Source organism: Trachurus japonicus, chromosome 15, assembly GCF_045865225.1.
Source record: "Trachurus japonicus isolate A0001 chromosome 15, Traja_1.0".
Taxonomy (NCBI): Eukaryota; Metazoa; Chordata; class Actinopteri; order Carangiformes; family Carangidae; genus Trachurus; species Trachurus japonicus.
The window spans coordinates 17,045,780-17,068,180 of record NC_140921.1 but is presented as its reverse complement, the minus strand read 5'-3'; the positions used below and the strand labels follow the sequence as shown (position 1 = coordinate 17,068,180).

Sequence of the window (22,401 nt, the reverse complement as noted above, 5' to 3'; positions counted from 1 at the left end):
CCTCCAGAGGGCAGCAGCAACACTGGCTTCTGCATCACACACACACACACACACACACACACACACACACACACACACACACACGAGAGAGAGAGAGAGAGAGAGAGAGAGAGAGAGAGAGAGAGAGAGAGAGAGAGAGTATGAATATTCCTGCATTCATTTAGTTTTCCATTATTTATAGAGTCTGTATCAAATTGCTGCACGGTTGTATTCGTTGGCTGAGTCGCGTGACTTTACACGGAGAGTAGAAAGCGAGGGACCGTGACCAACTGGGGGAAGAAAACCACAATGAAATGGAAGTGCTTGGTTATTTGTACCACACACCCCGGAAGCGCTTTCTGATAAGCCAAAACGCTGATAATGAATTTTGGACATCCTCCTCCCTCTTATGGCGATCACATGTTTTGCCTAAAAATCAGCTAGGCCACAAGTTTAAAGTCTGCCAGAGTCTTTTTTTACGCTAAAATACCCGAAACTTTTCCTTTACAGTGTTGATGTTGAGCGGTAACTTGTGTTTTGGAGTGTGTAGCAGTGCTTGTTAAACTCTAGGACAGATGACAGTTTCATTATTTATCCTGAAACCTACCACACACACATAAAGAACCTTTAGGTTATTATTAGTTATTGTGCTCTAAGTTTAAACCCCGCCGACACTTCCTCCGCTGTGCGTCTGTACATAAATGCAACGCACTCCGCTACTACAGGTTTTTTTTTGGGGGGGGAGGGGGCGGAGCCAAACAGCTGGATTCTCCGGAGTGTCTCGTGGCGACGATGCATCGGGACTGACTGCATGTGAGCGCGAGCCTCCCCCTCTGCACGCCGATTCAAGGAGAAAACGACCACCGGGAGGTCGGTGCATACAAGATAAGGATCTGATACGACAGTGAAAGAAAAGCTGCTCCGTGTCCCGGGAGTCCAGCGTGGAGTGGAGTGATCCGGGATCAGCAAAGGTGTGGAGGACAGGTCGGCGTGCGTGCAATTTTTTCCCCCAAAAAACAGGAAAACTTGGAAGCTAACACGGAGACACAAGGTGAGACACAAGCTGCAGTGTTTTAGTCCTGATGCTCGGTGTCTGTAGCTGCAAATAAGAGGGCGAGCAGCTGCTCTAACACGACTACAGAAAACACTGATTGATCTGTGATGTGTCTGTTATTACTATTATTATCATCGAGGCATCAGCCCTGTTAAATCAGCTGTTTGGGAGAGTTAGCTAAGGTTCATAACTGTTGATTTTCAGACCAGATTATTAGTTCATCAGTCCAGAGCATCATGAATCATGACAGGCAGATCAGCATTATATTGAAGGGATGTGTTAAATGATGTTTTTGTACATAACATCAGATTATTTGATGATCAAATATTTAAGTCAAGCCAACAACATCTGCTTTCAGTTTCTCAAATGTGACATTTTTAAAGTTTTTTTCTTCTTCTTTTGCACCAGATTTGATAATAAAGTGAATGTTTTGGGGTTTGGACAGTTTGAATACATCAGACACAAATTTTAACTAATTTGACGCCTGGCAGATTCAGTAAAAAAATAACCTGTGTTGCCAACAATCAATTGCATTTCTACTACAAAGTCCTACTCTGACTATTACTCTCTGATTAGTCAATGAATGATCCTGAACTAAATCACTTCCCTTCTCTTCTCTTTCACCAGCCGAAAGGACGAGTCTGTCCTGACAGCGTCTCATCTACCACCCCTCCACCTTCAAGAACATGAATCAATGCAGATGTCAGTCACACTCAGTTAAATGTTAGTACTACTTGAGCAGATATCGCTCGGCTGGCCGAAGAGGAAAAAGAAGAAAGAGACTGTTCAAGGTGCTGGAAGATGTCTCTGTGGATGATACTGCCTGTGAGCCTCCCAGCTCTGACCATCACTGGGATATGGGTTGTGTAAGTGTTTGACCTGTTCATATTTATATATATATATATTTTGCATTCTTAGCTTTTAACCCCACATACTACCAGGCACAAAGAAAACACCTTGTAACCATCTGATTTATTTCACATTGCATTCTTCCTCTTTTTCTACACATTATCTGTATTAACATGGTGTATGTTAACAATGCATCCATATGTAATAGTGTAATAAAGCTAATTAGCCCCACTACAACAGTAGCACTATACAAACCATTTTATTACTTATTAGAAACATAATAGATGATCTCCCATACATCTTTTTCTTCCGCTATAACCAGTGACCATTCACAGTAATTTCACAATTGTCATGCATACAATGGAGAGAAAAAAGAATCCAGCATGTCTGGATGTTTTACATCTGTGTCTACTTTTTTTCTATTACAACTGTTGTGTATACTCACACACAAACCTTTTGATATCTCAGCCTCTTTTGCTTCCAGGCGAGCAACACTGCATATTTACCCTGAATTCCTGGGAGCCATGGCAATTGCATGTGGATTAATTCTCTCCAGGAAGGATCTGGGATTATCACCTCTCTCTTAAAAAGTGAGACGTGCAGGTTCGCAGTGTAGCTTAATTATCTGACTGCAGCACACTATCCGAGCAGATGCACGGCAGAGAAAAGAGTGAGCGCCTCCTGGTTGTGTCTGGGCTGACAGCTCTCCTCTCTGCTCTGTTATTACTCTGGGAGGAGGAATGTAAACCCCAAGGGGAGAGAGAGACAGATGGCCCAATTCCAGACCGTCGTGGTCCTGTATTTAGGCTGTGTGTTACATCTACGATGAGCTGCGTGGGGAGTAAGCAGTCTAATCTGATGCCAGAAGTGACACCTTGCAACAGCGATCACTGTTTGCGTGAGCATGGCTGCTTTGCACAGTCCAGTCAGGGGTGTGTGTTCAGGTGTTTGCAGAAAAGCCTTTTGCTGTAGACCTATACTGAGTTGGAGAACATGCAGGTTAAATCAGTGCTACTGCTAACATTGCACGTTTCATCCCTGCATTGGCATTTGTTTCTGAGGTAGAAAGTTGATCCGAGTTAAGACGCCAAACGCTGCTGACTTTGAGTCCCCTTAAAACCAGCTTCCTTCCCGTTACCTTGACAAGGGTGCCTTGTTTCTAAGAGCAGTCGAGGGTCTTTTTCCGGACCGGTGGAATGTCAGAGGATGTGACATGTTGCGCAACTCTCTCTTTCACCATGGGTGACTGGGTGGGAGTAAGGTAAATAGTCTAGGGGGGTTATTGGAGGGTGTAAGCAGAATTTTGACTCAGCATCTGGTGGCCATACCCAGAGTGCGAATAGGTCTGTGTGAAGCCAGAAGAAGGCTCAGGGTCGTGCCCACCCAGGAGTCTTGGCTGATCTTCTATGACGTTAAGGAAAGTGTTTGAGTTTCAGTGCGGCTGTACTGTGTCTGTCAGGACCACTTCTCATTGTTTAGAATTAAATCATCCTGAGTATATTTTGCTTTACGTTTTAAATTCATCAGTGCATTCGACTTTACAGCAGCCAGCCAGACAGGCAACGTGACACCATAATATAGCCTAGTCTTAAAATCCATTCACAGTCTCTACATCACACCCTTTCCTGTTTTTTTTTTTCATATGTTATTTTTGCACCACTTTTTCACAGTTTTGTCTCCCATGAAAGACTTTCCTAAATGCTCTTTGTTGAATCCTAAATAGAGAAAATATGGTCTGTTCCACCTATATATTGCTGCAAGGCATGCAATTATAGTTTACAACCACTGCAGTGCTTTGATAGAGGTCTAATTATGTAAACAAACCTATTATTACTCAGCCTCCTCTGAGCAGAGAATGAACCAGTGTAGTTTCACATACAGTTAGAAAGACCATTTTATTTAGACGCTTCCCAGAACCACAGTGCTACTATTTTCGCTTTGGAAACTGACCAAATATATAAAAACACGCCTCAACGTGGAAAATGTAACAACTTCATCTGGCTCTAGTTTCCTCTCCTATATTCTTTCTAATGAAGTCCCGGGGTAAATCACTGCTCTTTGTATGCATGCTTCCATTGTTTTTTGCCAAGTTGGTGTCATTGTGCTGTTGTAAACGGGCTCGGAGGTGGAGCTCTGACAGCTTCTACCTGACGGCCATGTTCCACTCATGCCAGTGCGTTTTCTCAGCGAATTATGCAACACAGCAGTGCCCTTTACAGACAACTCGTCTGGCTGGTATGAGTTTCACACAGTGACTCACAAAAGCCAAATGTCGAACCAGTAACCAACCAACCGTCATTCAATAGATAACCAATCACATACGTATATAAAAACGGTTGGAGAGAAACAGTGCGTGAAGTTTGGAAAGCTGAGTCACAGTCACACACCCGTTTGTCCTTTTGGATTGTTTGTAATCGGGATTAATGGAAGACATGATAATAACTGATGATGACGATGACGGTTAATGACTTGACATTTTGTCTTTTTGTAGACTTGTTTGATGTCACTCACTTTGTCTCACCTTTTGCTTCCGCTAAGTCATACCACAAATTGGTTATTAGCAGGTGTGAGTGTGTGTGTGTGTTTCTGAATAATATGTCTCTGCTCTTCGAAGGCTGGTTTGTGACTATGATACTATCAGCCTTGGAAATATTCTTAATTGGTACTTAACCTCCTCCTGAACTATGGCTGCTCTCAAACTGCTTCACAGTCTGTGCGTCTGACTCATCTCTCTCTCTTTCTCTCTTTGGCCCTCATTTATCAAACGTGCCGAGACCCTAAAAAATGCATGTTCGCTAAAACTGACACAAGGATTGGCATTTATCGATCAGAACGTGAACGTAACGTATGCAAAAGTCTCACGCCATGGTCTGACCTGGTGTATGTAAATCTGAATCAGTGGCTGTGTCAGATAATTACTAATACGTAGATCATATTGATGCAGTATACCTCATGTTGTTGCTGTTCACCAGAATTTACACCAGATCCTACGCACGTTTGATAAACGAGGGCCGCTGTGTCTGTTTTGTCTTCCCGTCGTCGTTTTCCTGCAGTGAAATATATCACTTTGATCACTGTGTGTGTGTTTGTGTGTCCGTGTGAATGAAGAGGGAATAATACAACTGTTGCTTTTCCTTCCTGAGCCCCCTCCCCTCCTCCCCGCTCTTAGATGTCCATCCAGAAATATGGCCAGAGAAATGATCACGTGTAATCATTCCTATTGGTTTTACAATATAAAAGCACAATTATACCTAATACAAATTATTATATTTATCTTCCAGCCACCGTCTCGTTAATGTTCACAGGCTATTATTTCGTAGATTTAAACATCAGTTGTTTTCAGCTGAGTCACTTCAACATTAGAACAAGTTATTAAATACGTTTTCACACTAGTTCATTTGCAGTTTGTTTGCATTGTGGCTAATCATGCTTCTTCTTTTTTTTTATTCTTTTAGGTACGCCATGGCTGTGTACAACCAGCATGTCTGCCCTGTGGATAACTGGTATGTTGCTTAATATGTCTTGTGGCTACACATGTCATCACACCTCTGCTGATCCCTGTATACTCCAAAGAACCATACCTTACCTCACAGTCATTACCCGTATGTTTCCCAAGCTTTACGGCTTACAGGAAGCTATTACCTCTGTTGATGAGTTGATTAACGGTATTAGAAACGTTTCACCAACATGCCTAAGCCAGTTCATAAAACAACAAGAATAAGGTGGAGTTAATGAGCACAGATCTGAACTGAGATTTGACGTGTGCGTTGTGGCACTGAGTGGCCGACTGTGGGTTTGTTTCGGACAAGCTGTGGTTAATCTACCAGCAGAGCTACTATGTGATGACACAGTGGTTCTCGGCTACTTTGACTCACCATCCCTAAAAACAAAAGAAAGCCTGGTAGTGACTCCACTATCCATCATGGCACTGGAACAAAAAAAAAAACGTAGTTACGTTTACTGTCCTGATCTAAACATTGTGAAGGAAATCATTACATCACAACTTAAATATTTACTCCACATATAAATACTGTGCATTTGTTTTGGTTTTGAATCTAATTTTGGCCGGTGGTTATGATGTGATTGTTCACCATGTTTGTTTTATTTTTAATGCTGAACTTTGCATTACCTTGTTTTTGTGTGTGTGCGTGCGTGTGCGTGCATGTTCGATGCTCCAGGTTGTACAACCAGTCATGTGAAGAGGAGCTGTATTTGCAGACCGGGCCAACCTTGTGCTGCACACTAGACAATGTACCTCTCATCAGGTCAGTGAGACTCCCGCCCTGAGCCCGACCCTTCCTCTGCTCTGTCTGTCCCTCTGTCTCTTTTTCTGTCTCTTTGTTTGCACTTTCTGACTGGTGGTTAAAAACAGGAACAACTGCCCCATTGTTTTAGGTGACCCCTGTCGGCACATTGTTGCTAAAAAGTAAGGGGAGCTTCAAGGAGACAGTTCTCCTGAGTGTGTGACTCTGTGTGACTCTGTGTGACTCTGTGTGACTCTGTGTGTGTGTGTGTGCACTCTGAAAATAACTTGGGGCTGAAGTATCCTGCTGCCACCGTGGCAGTTCACAGGCAAATCGTGGGTCTGCTCCTGACCTTGTAAACACACATACTCAGAGGAGCTGGCTCAGATGGGAGGAAAGACACTCCCGCCGTTCTGTTTAGCTTTTTGTCCCACATCAAAGGCCAGTTGTAGAGTAAATACAGTGGTTTGTAGAGCCAATCCAGAGAAAATCTTTTCAAAAATGTAAATAAATCCCAGCGTATACTACTATGTAAATACAGATACAGTTTAATGAGCATGACAACTATATGTCCAAGTAAAGATTAACAGAAGGACGTGTCTAAATGTTGCAGACGTAGTGTTTCCTAACGCAGAGTGCTGCTGCTGAAGTGGTCAGTGTGGAAGAAACCCATCTCTTCCAGCCAGATTACTCACAGTGTTGTAATCAGTGAATAACTGACTGAAATTTAATGATGCCATGTGACTAAAACTCCACCACATTCCATTAAAATGACTAAATATATCAATAGTATCACAAAGTGCAAGTATCAGTCGACTGAATTTTTACGTTTTCATCTATGTCCTGAAGAGTGTGTGTGTGCGTGTGACTTCAGTCAGCTGAGAAGACTTTGTAGGCAGCTGGTGCGCTGCACAGACAGCTTGTGTTGACTGTCTCCAGCCCTCCCCTCCTACAAGCGTTTCCCATTCCTCAAAGAGAGGCAATAGGTGAAAAGTCAAAGGCTTCATGATGGGAAGTGAGGGAAAGCGTGGCTGTACCACCCTCCCACACCGAACGGCACCCCCCAGCCCCACCCATTCCTTCGTTGCATGAGTGTAAATATGTTTTCCCAGTGCGCAATACATGAGGGGAATTCGAGAAACTGTTGCTGCGTGCAGTGTGTGTGTTTCTCTGATTTCATTTCTGCATATGCTTTCTTGCAGTAAATGTGGGACTCTTCCCCCTGAGAGCTGCTTCTTCAGCCTTATCTGCAGCACAGGCTCATTCATGGGTAAGGCATCACACACACACACGCACACACACACAAACGCACACACACAATGTTGCAATCAGTGATGACCAACTTCCCTTTCATTGTCACCATCACAGATAGTTTACGCTGCGAGTTATTTAGCCACATTATTAGAGGTTCAAATCACGAGTATCATTTATCCGATGATTTTGATTACTTTTGCTATAAAATATAACATAATATTGATTTTCATTGCATTGGTTTTACTTATAGTCCAAAACCCCCCAAAATATTGAGGTCACTGTCAACTAAAACCAGCAAATGTTCTCATTTCAAAGCTGTATCCACCAACAGCCCATTTTTTCCCTGGAAAATATTATTTGAAAAAAAAAAATGCTGATGATGCATGTTCTGTTGATCAACCAATTGTTTAATTCTACATAGTATACAAAATACTTTATATAAAAAATTGAGATCAGAGATCCTTTCACTTTGCGTTAGGTACCAGATGTATTTGTCCTGTGCTGTTTTGCTTATGTAATGTGAGTTTTGTTGCTCTAGAACTGCACAAACCATGAAAGAGTGAAGAACTCATGTGGTCAAATGAATCGGAGGGGAGGTTGAACCAGGAGAACATGCAGTGTATACAGTATATATTTAATATAAAAAAGAAAGTGCTTCTGTGTGCAAGTCTGTGTGTTTTTTTTGTGAGTCTACACGTGCTGTTCCCTGTGTTAACTCGTGCCTCTGACTACCCTGATGTAGTTAATGTTTCCCAGCTGTGCCTGAGACATGTTCAGTGTGTGTGTGTGTGTATGTGTGTGTGTGTGTGCGTGCGTGCGTGCGTGCGCAAATATGTGTGTTTGGGCGTCAGTGTGCGTGTAAAGCCAGAGAGAGGTTTCTTTACTTTGTTATTCTTTTCATAAGGATCCTCTCCGTGCTTCCAGCAGCTATTTAAGGCCTGTCTGCCTGACCGTCTGATTGGGCGGTTTTCAACCTCTGCTTGACACATCTGAGAGGGAGGCAAGAGAGGAATACATGATGAGATAACGATGCTTGTAAATGCAAAAATAACTTGCAACACTGAAAGCTGTGTGGGCCGTTGATATGTGATTTACAGCATCAACTTTTGCCTGCGACATGCATGTATTTATGTATTTGAAGAGAGGCTGCACAGTGTAGTGTTGAGCTTGTGAGATGCTGGTAGGGACCAGGCTGGGTTCAACATGTCTTCAAGCTCTGTTTAACAGCCCTGAATCACAGCCTTGACTTTGTTTTCATACATGAAGAGGTGTATGAGAAGCAGAGGCAGGCTGCACACTCTGATACAAAAATGCAGACAGAAATTCAGACATATCAGCTCAGAAATTGTCATGTTATCTAACCAAACAATGTAACAGCCAAACAGTGTGGCATCTCACGGTTAGGAGCCCAACAAAAACAAAACAATATTGCAGATTTCCTGTCTCCTCTGTTGACTCCATTGCTCACGCATGATGACAATTCACGTCTGACTCAGTTTGGATGTGTTGTAACTTCCCAGCGAGCCATGTTTGTACACACAGCTGCCCAGGCTCATTACTCTTTGCACAATGCGTCTGCAGTTTAATTGTATAAGTAGACAAACACTCACGACAACAGTTTAAACATCAAATCAAATCCAGCTAAATGTTATGGCTAAATGTTGGTTTTACTGGAATCATATATCCTTTCTAGAAATAGTGTAACTGGATTAAAACTGTGTAGATAGATACTGGGATTTTAAGGCTGATGAGCATTTAAAAATAAGACAACATCTTTTTTCTTTTTTTAATTGAGCACATAACTTGAGCTAAATGTATTAATAATTAAATGGAAAAAATATTGTATAATTGCACAAATGATTTCTGCTGCCCTAACACAGATATAAACGGATACATTAGATGAAAATAAATAGAGAACGAATTAATGAACATTTTTTGTCTGTTGATCACATAAAACTAGACACCAAACTGTGCCCATTGTTGATACGGATAAATCTGACCTGTTGCAAAATGTAATGACTTTAAACACACCTATTTCCAATCCACCAGTATTATGACAGTCATGTTAATATCGCAGCTGTTTGAACTGTCGATCTTAATGCAATCTGTTTGCATAGGATGTTGTCACTGAAAAGACAATTTACAGTCAGTTCAAACAACTAACTACAACCTGTGCAGGTGTAAGTGCTTCAATCTTCAGATCAGATATCGTCAGCGTTTATTCTTTTCTTCCTCATCCTCAAATACAGTAGCATGTCTTCAATGTTAATACCAGAGGTAAAGCAAGTTATTACGGCTCGACAAAAGTAGGTTAAGTTGATCTGGCATGCAGCTGTACAACAGGGTATTGTAAATAATCAGTTCTTAGCTTCTTAGCCTATTGATTTGTGTCTTACTTTGTAGATTGTGCCTGCTACAGTCTCACTCCTATCTGGGATAACATGGACTCGGTGAACTGTATATTGCCTCAGAATTATTGCTCTCGTTTTATCCTGGTTCCCACCTTTCTGCCAGTGTACACACACTATGTTTCAAAGACAATACGTGTATTCTTTCTCTGCATACCTCCTGTGGTAGAGAATGCAGCAGGGTGTTTGGGTTGAAACGTATCCCCCTGTGGAGACAGCGGGGTTTATTTAACTGTGAGGTGTGGTGCAGCTGATGTGACTTTTGTGGGAATATGCACTTGTGTACGTAAGTGCGCTCGTTTTGGCCATCAGCCGCGTCTAGGAAAGCAACAGCAAGTCTGGGCTCATAACATTATGGTTGTGTGTATACATTAGAGCATGTCCACGTTGCTGCAACGTGACTTCAGTAGAGTAACACTAGTGTGTGTGCACCATTGTGTGAGTGTTAGAGCCAGCGTGCTGCTTCCTCTCCTGGGCTTCTGTAGTTCAGAGAGAAGGAGTAAGATCCAGAGAGGGCAGCTCTTTGGAAGGCGTCCAAAGCTGGGACACAAGCACGCTGTCTTTATGTGGACTTATTTCCATTGTTGAGCTGTGAGACAACAGCTTGTCTTGGCCTCCTGAGGCCAGCTGTAGGTCAGCTATGCTGCTTACTCATCAAACATGTAACCTTCATACTGTAAGAGCCAGTGGGTTCAGCGTGGCATGCATCCTCAGAGAAATATGCCAGAGGACGGCCCACACAGATGTCCATGTAGACTGCACAACATAGAAAAAATGAATGTGGAAGAAACATGGATTTGCCTGTGGAGCGTAATGGGGGGAAAATCCTTGTCTTGAACCATCAAGCCAAGCTTTCATCATCTTAGGTAAATGTCAACACGTCCAAACTTGCTCATTTGTTGCCATGAAAACGTCATTTTGTCGAAACACTGTAGGAAAGATTCACCAGCCAGCCAGCCAGTCTGCAGCAGAGACAGAGACGCTGTAATCTAATTAAATAAACTGCAGTTGACTTTCTTGTCCCTTCAGTAAAACAGTATGTTCTCCATTTTAAAAAAAAAGAAAAGAAAAGAAAAGAAAAAAAGACAAGATTGTTTCCGAGCCTGGAGACACTATTTGTTTTTCCATGATTGTAACTGTAATCACTTTGCCAAGAAGAGGGAACAGAAGGCAGCACAATCAAAAACACACTCAACAGCACTGCAGCGCTGCAGATTAAAAAAACAAAAAAACAAAACATAATTATATAATACGTGTTGCATTAGTTACAGCAAGACACCCTGTTACTTTGCTTATGTATCTGTGTAGCAATGTTCCTGTTGAATTAACAAATAGGAGATCATACTGATTATTAAATGTAAAGGTTTGTCATTTTTTTTTCAGTTTTTCAGTGGTTTATTTACGTTTTACAGTTAAGGTACTTTCTTCACTTGACTTCCCAAAATCCATATCCGTCTATCGCTATATCACATATCAGAGTAACACAGTACTTAAAGTGCTTTTCTCTTTTTAGTTAGACTTTAAAAAAATAACTTTGTAGAGTAACATTTTGCTGACACTGATAATATTATGTTCCCACGCTGCACTGTCATTATGTCACTTAAACACCACAGGAAACAGGAACTTAATCACACACCATATTTGAACACTTTACCCTCCACTATTTTACAATAATGTCCAGTACACAAATACAGTCATCTCAATATGAATGCTGCTGTGAGGATTAGGATATTAAATAGGAACTACTCGTTATATCAACTTGAACTCGAGACAGGACATGAAAAAAACAAATGAATGATTGATAATGACTGATATTCAGCGTGTGGCCAGGTTATAAACGATGTCTGGTCACCGAGATGCCGCGTGGACGGCCGCCACACGCTGACGGAAACAGAGCTTTACATTGTTCATTTTCCCTCTCCTGTCTGTTGCACAAAGATGGTGACAGACTTAACACAACAGTGCAGTCGCTGGGACATTGTATGAGTTTCAGGTCAACACAGGAGGGGCGCGTTGTCCCCTCTTATTCTCTTGCCCCCCACCCTCCCCCTTCTTCTCCTCTCAGCCCCTTGTGCCCCGCTTTCACCAAGCCCAGTCAACCTACGTCAAGCGCCGGCCATGAGGAGCTAACAAAGAGAAACCAAGCGGGGGTCAGCTCCTCAGTGCAACAACAATACCCCCAGTCACAGCCCATTAGCACATCAGCAGCCAACTGTCCCATGTACTGTATTTCATTTCCCTTCTTCTTTTAATCTTATGCAAGACTCCAGACCAACCCCCACTCATGCATCGTTCCCACTTTCCCGCCATTTCCTCCCCTCTCACATTCCCACTTCTTAGTCAGAGAGAGTGGACTTCCTGTAATCCTCAATCAGTTTCCAAGGAGTTCTTGTGTTTCTTGGCTAAATGAGGTGTGCGGGGTATTTGCATTAAATTGAACCCAGGCGCTGTGCGTGCCACTTCTCCGAGTACAACCCTCAAGGCTGCCGTCTCTCTCCCTTTCGCCTCAGCGTTTCACTGTCTTACTGACGCAGTTGTTTTAGTCTCTGTTGTCTCTTTGTGTCTCTGCAGTTATGGTGATTGTGCTGCTCCGATACGCCCATGTGATCGAAAAGCACCAAAACTGCGTTCTCAACACGGCGAGTCTCTCCACAGGCTGGATCTGTGCTGCTGGACTCATCATGGTGGGCAACTTCCAGGTACGTAGACACAGTGAAGGAGCCAGTGAAATAAACAGAGGTGAAATACAAGAACAAAATTTACATTCAATGATAGAAAAAATAGAGATAAGAGTGAAAAAGGTGAAATGTTTGACAAGTTTTATGATATTTTTTAGACAAGCAATTCATCAAGTACAGAATAAGTAGGATTATTTAAAATTAACGCAACAATTAAATTCATGAAAGAAGCTGTAATCTGAACTGCATTTATATTATAACGTTAAAGTGGTAGAGATATTCAGGCCTGTGTTCGTGACTCTGCTTCTTTTGCTTTGATCTTCTTCTAATGACCCCCACCCCCTCTCTCCTCACACAAACACACACACACTTTGTATTTCTACACAGAGCTTTGTTAGAGTGTGTCTTACCTGTACAGATAAAGCACTGGTCTTTTAGACAGTGAAGTGTTAAAGTGAAGAAACCCAACCTGAATTCCTGCCCCGTAGATATTTGTTCTTTGGGAAAGAATTTCTTCAAGTTTAAATATTTGGAGTCCTGGCTGGACGCCTGGATCGCGTGTGTGTGTGTTGTGTGTGTGTGTGTTTTTTTTTTTTGAAGAAAGAAAGAAAGAGGGAGCGGAGTTACGGGTAGCTTTAATGAGACATCCTTGGCATTTTCATTGCGTTCTGTACACCTGTCTATTTCATCCACATCCAAAACGTTGATTACGAGAAGCGACTCTTCACTTGCCCTCTAATCTATCCCAGACTGTAACATGTGTTACAAGATTATAGTCGTTATTTGCTCCATCTGTGTGTCATCGGTGTCAACACAGTTTGGTTTCTGATAAAAGGCTGGATACTTCTGTGGCATTTTGTTGCCGTTGTGGTTTTGTCCTTCACCTTTTAAAACACTGTTAAACCCTTGAGTGTTGACGTGAGATGTCGCAAAAGCCGGAGAGGGAGAAGACACGTGACTTACACCGAAACCCCTGTAACCTCTCCTCTTCGTTAGCCTTCTGTTTATTTGTTTAGGCCTCATTATTCTCCCTTGCGGATGTGCACACAGACAACTGTGGACATTACGGACCTCCAGTTGTTGTGTGCAGCTGGAGCCTTATTGGATTACTGTACTTGCAGATGCTGAAACTATAACAGCTTTAGGCTTCATGGGTTTAAGGTGGCCTGCTTTGTTTCGGATGAGTATCTGCTGAGATTTTCCCTCTCATATATAATTTATCCTGTGACATTATCATATATAATTTACCAAGTTGTCGTGGAAACATATGTGGGAAGATGATGACTGAATAACCAGCTCTCCTTGGTAAGGGACTGCGCTGATGAGAGGGATGCCTAACCCCATGTCTGTGGTTGACTGTCGTGATGAAGAGCAACGGTCCTACCGGAGTGTGTGGAACAGATGTGCAGTGGCAGTTTGTCTGAGAGTGCACGAAGGTCGTCTTCACCTATTTCCCCGTGTCTCCTCCGGGGCCCTCTGCTCTGCAGATCTAGGAGGAATTTTATGGGAAGAGCCAAGGGGGAAGTGAGTCATCAAGTCTGGCCATGCATGGAGCAGAGACAGGGTGTGTAGCAGAGGCCCCGTCTCTAACCAATCACAGGCCTGACCTTAGCCTTAGCTCGCTCACAGACTCGCATCTCTTAGCGTCGGGGACATTCCAGTGGGATGGAAATAGAGATGTCATTGATAGTGCATAAACTATGAAAACCACATGACAAAGTAAAAAATCCTGCAAAACGAAGCATCGATACAAAATAACAGCCTCAAAAACATACGGACACAGCATTCGCAGGCAGATACGCAAATTGGAAATCAGAGGACAAAAGGGAAGCCGACACATCAAAGAGAGCGAGCACCAAAAACACAACACATGGAAACGTACTCTGGCAACTGCTTAATTTTGTAGCTGTGTGTTACATAAGGCTTTGGCAGCGCAGCTGTGGCGTGGCCACTGGGGCTTTTCCTGTCAGGTGGTCTGATGGTTTGGGCAGAGAAGCACATAAATAGATGATCACTGCCACACAGAGGTCTGTGAGTGTGTCAGAGCTCGGTCGAAAGCTGCCTCCAGGAAGAGGAGCACAAGACAGAGGGTCAGAGACGTTGGATGGATCGCATGCACACTTACGCACCTTCAGCAGGGCCTCGTTTCCATATAAATAATGATGATTTGATGATTTTTGTTTCGTTTTTGGCATTTTATTGCTATTTAATAGAGGAAATGTGCTTTTTCGTTCCTTTTTTTCCCAGGACTAATACCACTCTTGTTTCTGTTTATATGTACAATGCTACAGTTAGTGTAACCTAGCATAAAAGGGGGGATCTGCCAAGCTGTATTCTCTAAAAGGAAACAACATCTGCCTATTGGCGCCTCTAAAGATCATTAATTAAAATATTATGCCCTGAGGTGTAGAGATGATGGGTTGTGGGAGCCTGTGGGATGTGGTTTTTCTGGGTTATGTCCAAGACTTTTTCTGAAGCCTGCCGTACTCTTCCTCTGTCCTGACATGCAGTGTGTGAACTGTGATAAGCTGATGTGTGTTTGGTCTCAGAGGAGAAGAGAAGAGATGTTGAAATTAATGCAGGATGTTGTGACTGAAAGTTGAAGCTTCTGGTTTGTGTAGGATTCCTATTTTGAAAATATAAGATTGGATGAATGCAGTGTGTTGCATTTTACACCCTTAGTTTTATCAGGGTAAAAGCTGAAAAGGTGTGACACATGCCTGTTCAATTTTTAATCCTTGCCCCTGAGTTGTCACATGTATTAAAGGCTTTATGTGCACAACCACTTTTGTTTACGTTGCCAAGCTAAAGGTCCTCCTAAAGTGCTTTTGTAGTAAGTGGTGATGTCGACACCTTCAGTTACAGATCTTGGCAGGCATTCGGTGCAGCAGGTGTGTTATGAACGACTGGATGTCCGTAGTCTAGTTTCACTTCATCATATTCAGTTCTGTTTCCAGCAAAGTGAAAACTGAAGCTGGCAGAAAGCTGGATGTCGGTCTGACTTGTTCTCACATGTACGCCCACACCTCCTTCATCACAGCATACACCTCCAACCTCCTGGATCACTATTTGTACAAAAATAACCATTCAAAAACTTGCTTTTAAATGCAGCAGACTGCGGAAATATTCACTTTATCAATGAGGCAGACACACATCCAAAGTCTGCTCACTGTACACACATTTACTTATGTGACACTCTCTCTCCTCTGGGGAGTGTGAGCTCTGCTGACTCCACCATCGGGCTGCGTGAAACACCATTACTATTCATGTATGCAGTGGTGCTGCTGGTCAGCGTCGGCCTGCAGGAGCTGATTTATCAGGCTGATCTTGCTTAGTCATCAAGCTGCATTTTACATGAGGTCTAGTGCTGCTGAAGATCATGTCTGAGACCTTTGAGAATGACACTGAAGGAAAGCAGCGTATTGATCCTTGACAGCAATGCATTTTGATCTTTTATTTGCACCGTTTTAAGAAATTACACAGAAAATGACAAAGGTAAATCATCTACAATGCAGAGAGCTAAATAATTAAAAAACGGAACAATATTAGAGAACACAAAAATGAACACTGATGACAAGTCTGTTTTTCAAAGTTTCAAAAATCAGTTTCACCTGTTTGAGATGAGATGCAGAAATAATGTTTCAACAAACAAGCTCAAGATGTTCTCAATTCAGTTTTGTTACATATTTTTAGGATACCACCGAGTTTAAGAAAATGAAATAAAGGGAGGATCTTGAAACAAACTTGAGCGGGTTTCCATGACAACCAGGAATATTGTTAGCTAGTCTAATTCGTAACCAATTTTCCCCTTTGCAACAACTGATGTATCACTGTCCGCATGGTTTTAATATCTTTTCAATACCTCTTAGATGTTTCCCTGAAATACTTCTTTCTGACATGTGTGGTGGAATGAATCCATGTGTTTCTATAAGATTCATAAACACCATCATGCATAAGAAGAGGAGGAGGATTTGACGCATATTTTATCCTGCAGCTTATTCTCTCTCCTCAACAGTTTCAGCTGTAAACCAAGGCTTATCGAAGTTTTGACCCCGTTTCTTACTGGAGCTGCCAACTGGAGAACATTCATTAAAACTGAAGTTAATTAGATTTCATAACATTTTGATTGGCATCCTGATGAAATACTAGAGCACATAAGTTTAAATATGAAAATATTTGCCTGATGCTTCTTATTTTCATGTTTTTTTCAGCTCAAGTGCAGGAATTATGGGAAAATTATCTGACCATTTACAAAACCCCAGATTTTATTCCTTCCCTTAAAGCATTAGTTAAGAAGTTGTTGATCAAAATTGCTGAACTTTGTTTGTGACGTTCATTACCTTTAATTATCGGTGCATATTGTTTTGAGATCTGTGATCCTGCTTGACGAACACAATGGAGGTGAACAGTACTGGTCCCCTGTCCCTCATCAAACTCACATCAAATACACAATCCAACAACTCCAAAACGCTCTCGTGGGGAAGTTGTGACCTGCACATTCACCACGCTATGAAATACTCATGTAACATTACAAGACAGAGTTGTTTTTGAGGCAAATGTGTAGCCAGCCAGAAATACATTTCAGACATGGAGCCGGGCGGAGTGATTTCAAAAGGGCAAGTAGTTCTGAGTATTTGCTTCATGTGTCGTAATGTTACATAATTATACATGATTATTTCATAGCATAGTGAATGTGCAGGTCACAACTTCTCCACAAGAGTGTTTTACTGTTGTTGGATTTTGTATTTGATGAGTTTGATGAGGGACAGGGGACCAGTACTGTTCACCTCCATTGTGTTCACTGAGCAGCTCACGTCTCTGCCCCGTGGATCTCAAAACAACATGCACCGATAATTAAAGGTAATGAACCAACTCCTATGACTATAGGGATTATGGCAATAGGCAAATTTGCCAAAATGTTGAACTATCCCTTTATGGAAATTATTCATTTTAAAGGGTTGCTATAAGTGATGGAATCTGGGACACCAAATTGCACATTACACGGATGCACATTATAATTCACACACAAGCAGTACAGATCATTGTGGATGTGTGTGGATTTGAGTTGCTATGATCGATTATTTTAATGCTTGATCAACCACTTGCTTGGAAAAAGCACATCACAATTTTCGAAAGCTAATTTTTGCATAGCATATGTTGCATATTGCATTTTCCGTGGCTTGACTAATCAACTCTTTTAGGTCTTGTGTTATGTATGTGGATACAACGTCGGTTGAAACAAAAAGCTGCTAAAGCATGTGGTTGTTTGCATCGCTGAACATTGTGAGTAACCGACTGACAGTACTACAACCTCCACAGTGCCATTTTGATTTACAATGTAGACTAGAGACTGTGCAGGAGAAGGCACGTTGTACTTGTCATGTTACTCAGGATGGCACAGGCTGAATGAGAATTATCACTGTAAACAAAACGTGTGTGTGCTCTCCCCGCATCTTCACTCACAGCTCTGGAGACGTCACAGACAGATCTGAGAAAGGACTCGTATTGCTGTGTATGCTTTTCACAATGAACTGTCTGCAAATCTTACTTTGTCACTCCAAGGATTAGCCTACTACACAAGAATGTTCAGTATGTATTAGCCGGGTCAATGGACAAATGGCTTAGAAGCCAAAACTAAATAACTTCTAGGCTGTTGCTCTAATGATCCCTAAGAATTATGCAGAGCAGAGGGACATTGTTTTCTAAACACAACACTTTAACACTTTAACTATTTAGTGATTAACAAGAAAAGCTATTTTTTTTTGTCATTTGTCCAAATTAGTTCACAGAGGTGTGTCCGGAGTTTTGGTTAATCCTCCATTGAATGTCTTATCTGTTCTGATCAGTACATTTGAGCTCTGTGTCTGCGTCTGTGTGTGTGTGTGTGTGTGTGTGTCCTGCAGTGGGAGCTGCAGTCACATGCTCCTGAGCAGCTCTTTTGTGTATTGTTTCTTATCGTTCTTGTGACCAGCAGGGAAAAGGAGGCGTTGTGTTGTGTTGCTTGCCGCTGTCGTTTCCTACATATCACCCTTTCCTTTTCACTTATTCTTCCTCGGCGCCTTACTAAAAGAAGTCTAAGAGCCTTCGAACAATGTGTTACACAACAATGAGTAATCTGACCCAACAGCTTGATGCAGAAGCTGTCTGATGTTGCCCCCTTTTGATCTTTCCCACGTGCTTTTTTTTTTCTTTTTCTTTTTCTGTCAGCTGCTCACCTGCTGATTCTGGGTATTATCTTTGTCTTATCCATTTTAATCTAACCACTGGAATGTCTTAGATGTTCATATTTATGTGCTGGTTGAAATGTATTTTGTTTGATTACAGCCTCTGTCTGGATATGTTATATATATTAAGGAAAAGTGTAAGGTGCTTTTATTTTGAAAGTCCCAGAGAGGATGTTTGGGGATGACGATGGGCAGTATGGCTATTTATTGGTGTTATTGTTGTTGAGCATTGCAGCCGTCTGTAAAGCTGTTGTAAGTAACACCCCCTCCTCTCCCCTTCTCTCCCCTCATATGAACAGGTGGATAATGCCAAGGTTCTCCACTATGTCGGAGCGGGCATCGCCTTCCCCACCAGTATGCTGTTTGTGTGCCTGCAGTCGGCGCTGACGTACCGACTGGCCAAGACCCAGGGGGAGTACAACGTGGCCCACCTCCGGCTCTGCATGACCCTGCTGGCCTTTGTAGCCTTGGTGCTCAGTATCCTCACCAGTCGCTGACAGATGGCAGCCTTCGAGGCTGTCAAGTGTTTCAGAGTTGAGCTTGGCGCTGCCAGCCAGATAAACGACAGAGACATCCGCTCTAAGTTGTAGCACATCAACAAATCCTGCGTGTTCTTACAACTAGAGTAGCTTTAAACATTCATAAAGAGCATGTCATGTTGCCAAACTGTTTACTGTTCAGATTTGCTTTTTTTTTGCTGAGACTTGGATGATAAGATTGACTCTAGTCTCATGTCGATAGATGCTAAATAATTAAGCAGAAATTTAACCTGGCTGAACTTGCAGCAGTGTCATCCAGGGGTGTAACGATTCATTCATTGCACCAATGCATCGATTTTAATCCCTACAATCTAATCAATATGAAAAGTGAAACGCGATCCTCTAACATGGCACACATCGATTTAATATCAGCTTGCAATGCAAATAATCTATAGTAATGATAATAACAAATGTGTGCCTGGTATTTAGCACTTCAAACGTTGGTTATATGGATGTAATTTTGCACGTAAGAAGACGTTAACTAAGATCATTATTCAAATCTGAGCATTACGTAAATTATGCAAAAGAGATTAGGTTAAAAATGATCAAGCCAAATTTGAAATAAAAGACGTGGACACGTTTTGAATTTTGTAAAAGCAGATAAAACAGTCGCTGTTTGCAGAGTATTCAAATGTCAGATCAAACATAATGGCAACACGCTTGAATCTGCTTTTCTGTTTTGGTCCTTAACCATGTTTGCAGGTGGCGTGTTTTTCTGTCAGGAGAGCTTTGTCCTTCAACATGCGTCAGCCATCTTTGAATGGGTGTTCTGCGTCATCATCATGCTGTTTTACGGGACATTTGCCTTTGAGTTCGCCAGCATGTCAGGAGACACCATGATAGTGCTGGCGAGAGGAGGGACCCTGGGACCCGCCGGGAGAGAACACAAGGTGGACGCACTGGGTGCACACGCACATCCACATCCACACCCGCCTGAAAACATGTCCATACTGTAGCCTGCCAGAAACATCCTGATGTCACGTAAGGTGGCTCGTCTATTCCTCTCAAAAGCCCGGTTGTAGAATGAGTTTAATTATTCATTTCCAGCCACGCTCCTCTGAAGCTTTGAAATAAACCAGACCAGTGCAGCAGCCGTTCATGGCAGAGTGGATTCCACTGTTTCAGCCCCAGGGGCGTAGATCTGCCGCCGCCACTGTGGAGAGCTCAGCTTGTATTGAGCTTTGTGTCTCTAAAGAACTTTTTTTGCATTTTGCACGTTGCACTAAAGTGTGAAACCAAATCTGCTCCCAACTAAGCCCTGTCCTCAGAGACCATCAGAGGTCAGAGCATTTAAAAAAGAAAATCAGATCAAGAAAAAGTGTGTGCCCCTCACCTCACCCCCACCCCCTGAGATCCTGCAACCTGTCTCAATAAGTGGCCTTTTCCACCTCAGGTGACTGCCGTGATGCTTTCATTGTAAAGCAGTGAGGGCTGCTGGACGGCCTGGCTGACAGTATTACAGTAGTGACACAGAGGGAGAGAGAAGAACAGTGGTGTAAAGGTGGTAAAGAAAAAAAAGTGCAACGTCAGAATTGAGGCTTGTTTTCTCACAGGAGAATAGAGGAATGCAATAAATTCAAAAAAAACCTGTCAAATAGATGAGTTTCAGTCAGTACTTGAGATAGAACAGGCATTTGCAATCATTCAAAGCTGCATTAAGCAATATTTTTGATATTAATCAACTGTCATGTCATAATGCCCTTCATTGTACCAAACCCGCTGAGAATTAACACTCGACTACATAGATTTTTAGCTGCTTTTAGCTGACAGGAGCTCCAACATTTGGTGAGAGGACGACCCAGATACTTTTCTCAGTGGTTAACGAAGGTTGAAAGGAAAGTGAATAGTCTGATAATAACGTTGCTGTGTCTGAAAGTAAAAAACACAACAGCTCTCGTGGTCACAAATCACTACACACAGCTTTAAAATACGCACATCATCTACACAAACCATTTAATGTCCATCCGATTTACTGTATCCAAGGCACCCACATACAGCACACTCTGGTTTGCGTAATGATGCACCATATCATTATTTTAACAGCGTGGACAACACACTGTAAATGTGGTGCCTCATGAATGCAAACTTATTGTTAAGATCGATACACTATATCAACGTTAAACCTCAAATGGTATTAGGTTTTACTTCCTCTCTGTAGAGTTCTGCCAAAGAATATAAAAGAGAGATGACACAGTGTCCAGAGGCCAAATTCATACCAGCTAATTCAAGCCAGAGCACTGGGTTTATTGGGTTTAGTGACGAGGCATCACACGTGTTTTCAGGTCCTATCGTCAGAGGTCTGCATCTCATTATTCTCCCAGCGAGGAGGAGCAGGACGTGGTCTTACTGCTTCACCTTCTGACTTTTTCTTTGACTCTGTCTGCAGTGTTTCCAGCGAACAGCGGCGTAAAAAAAAAAAAAGGAGGAACGATTTTGTTACGCAAGACATAACTGAGATGAACTGTCCTGCCTCTGTGTTACTGTACAACAAACAGTACGTGCCAAGTATCAGTCACAAAAGCCTTATTTTGTCATTTGTATCTCTGGGTTTAGCTGTGATAAATGATAAATGTAAAGCAATAAGATGGAGACTCGGGGTCAGTTTGTGGAGGAGCGGAGACAGAAGGTTGCATGAACACCTGCAAGTGCCAGGAATACCAAAGCAGATATTTGGCACTTTACTGATTCACTGCTCCCTGCTAAAACCTAAACTGACTTGATATCATGACGTGTGTGAGAGCAGCGTGGCCTCAAGGTTTGGTATCTCTGACACTCTTTGACTTCCTCTTTCTTGGACATTGTGTGCTGTGTTGTTGTGACACAGTAACTGTTTAGATTTTTTTTTTAATCTACAACTGCTTGGTGTAATAGTAACAGTTTTATTTCTGGAAAACCCAGAGCAAGCAGACAGTTTACAGCAGTAATAGTCCCGTTCCGCGGCCTCCACATGATGAAAATATCTCCCTCATACCACAACTGGCCCACATGTTTGGGCAGTGGTTTTGTTCGTGCCAGTATTTTTTGAGTGCGAGCGCTCAAAAGAGCTCATTCTTCACACACACACACACACAGTTTCACAATCTGTTAGAGAAGGACTGAAATGTAGTAATTCCCCCTTCGGACTGAATGTATGATTGAACTGGAAAAGCTGGTTCATGCTGCTCTGTGGAAT

The 22,401-nt window shown here is 42.3% G+C and overlaps 1 protein-coding gene across 1 annotated transcript; it reads left to right on the top strand.

The window, feature by feature from the left end:
* The first annotated feature begins 207 nt into the window (after window positions 1-207).
* LOC146973463 (transmembrane protein 150A) lies at window positions 208-20,532 on the top strand. Its single transcript, XM_085800031.1, has 8 exons — window positions 208-1,030; window positions 1,661-1,899; window positions 5,338-5,385; window positions 6,061-6,147; window positions 7,329-7,396; window positions 12,360-12,487; window positions 18,990-19,167; window positions 19,932-20,532. The coding sequence occupies exons 2-8, from the start codon at window positions 1,835-1,837 to the stop codon at window positions 20,183-20,185; spliced, it is 828 nt and encodes a 275-aa protein (XP_085656157.1). The 5' UTR covers window positions 208-1,030; window positions 1,661-1,834; the 3' UTR covers window positions 20,186-20,532.
* The last annotated feature ends 1,869 nt before the right edge of the window (window positions 20,533-22,401 follow it).

Coding starts and splice junctions, on each gene's coding strand:
- LOC146973463 (XM_085800031.1), top strand. CDS start 1,835: ATGTCTCTGTGGATGATACTGCCTGTGAGCCTCCCAGCTCTGACCATC. Junction 12,488..18,989: donor TCATGGTGGGCAACTTCCAG/GTACGTAGACAC, acceptor TCATATGAACAG/GTGGATAATGCCAAGGTTCT. Junction 19,168..19,931: donor CTTTGTAGCCTTGGTGCTCA/GTATCCTCACCA, acceptor CCATGTTTGCAG/GTGGCGTGTTTTTCTGTCAG.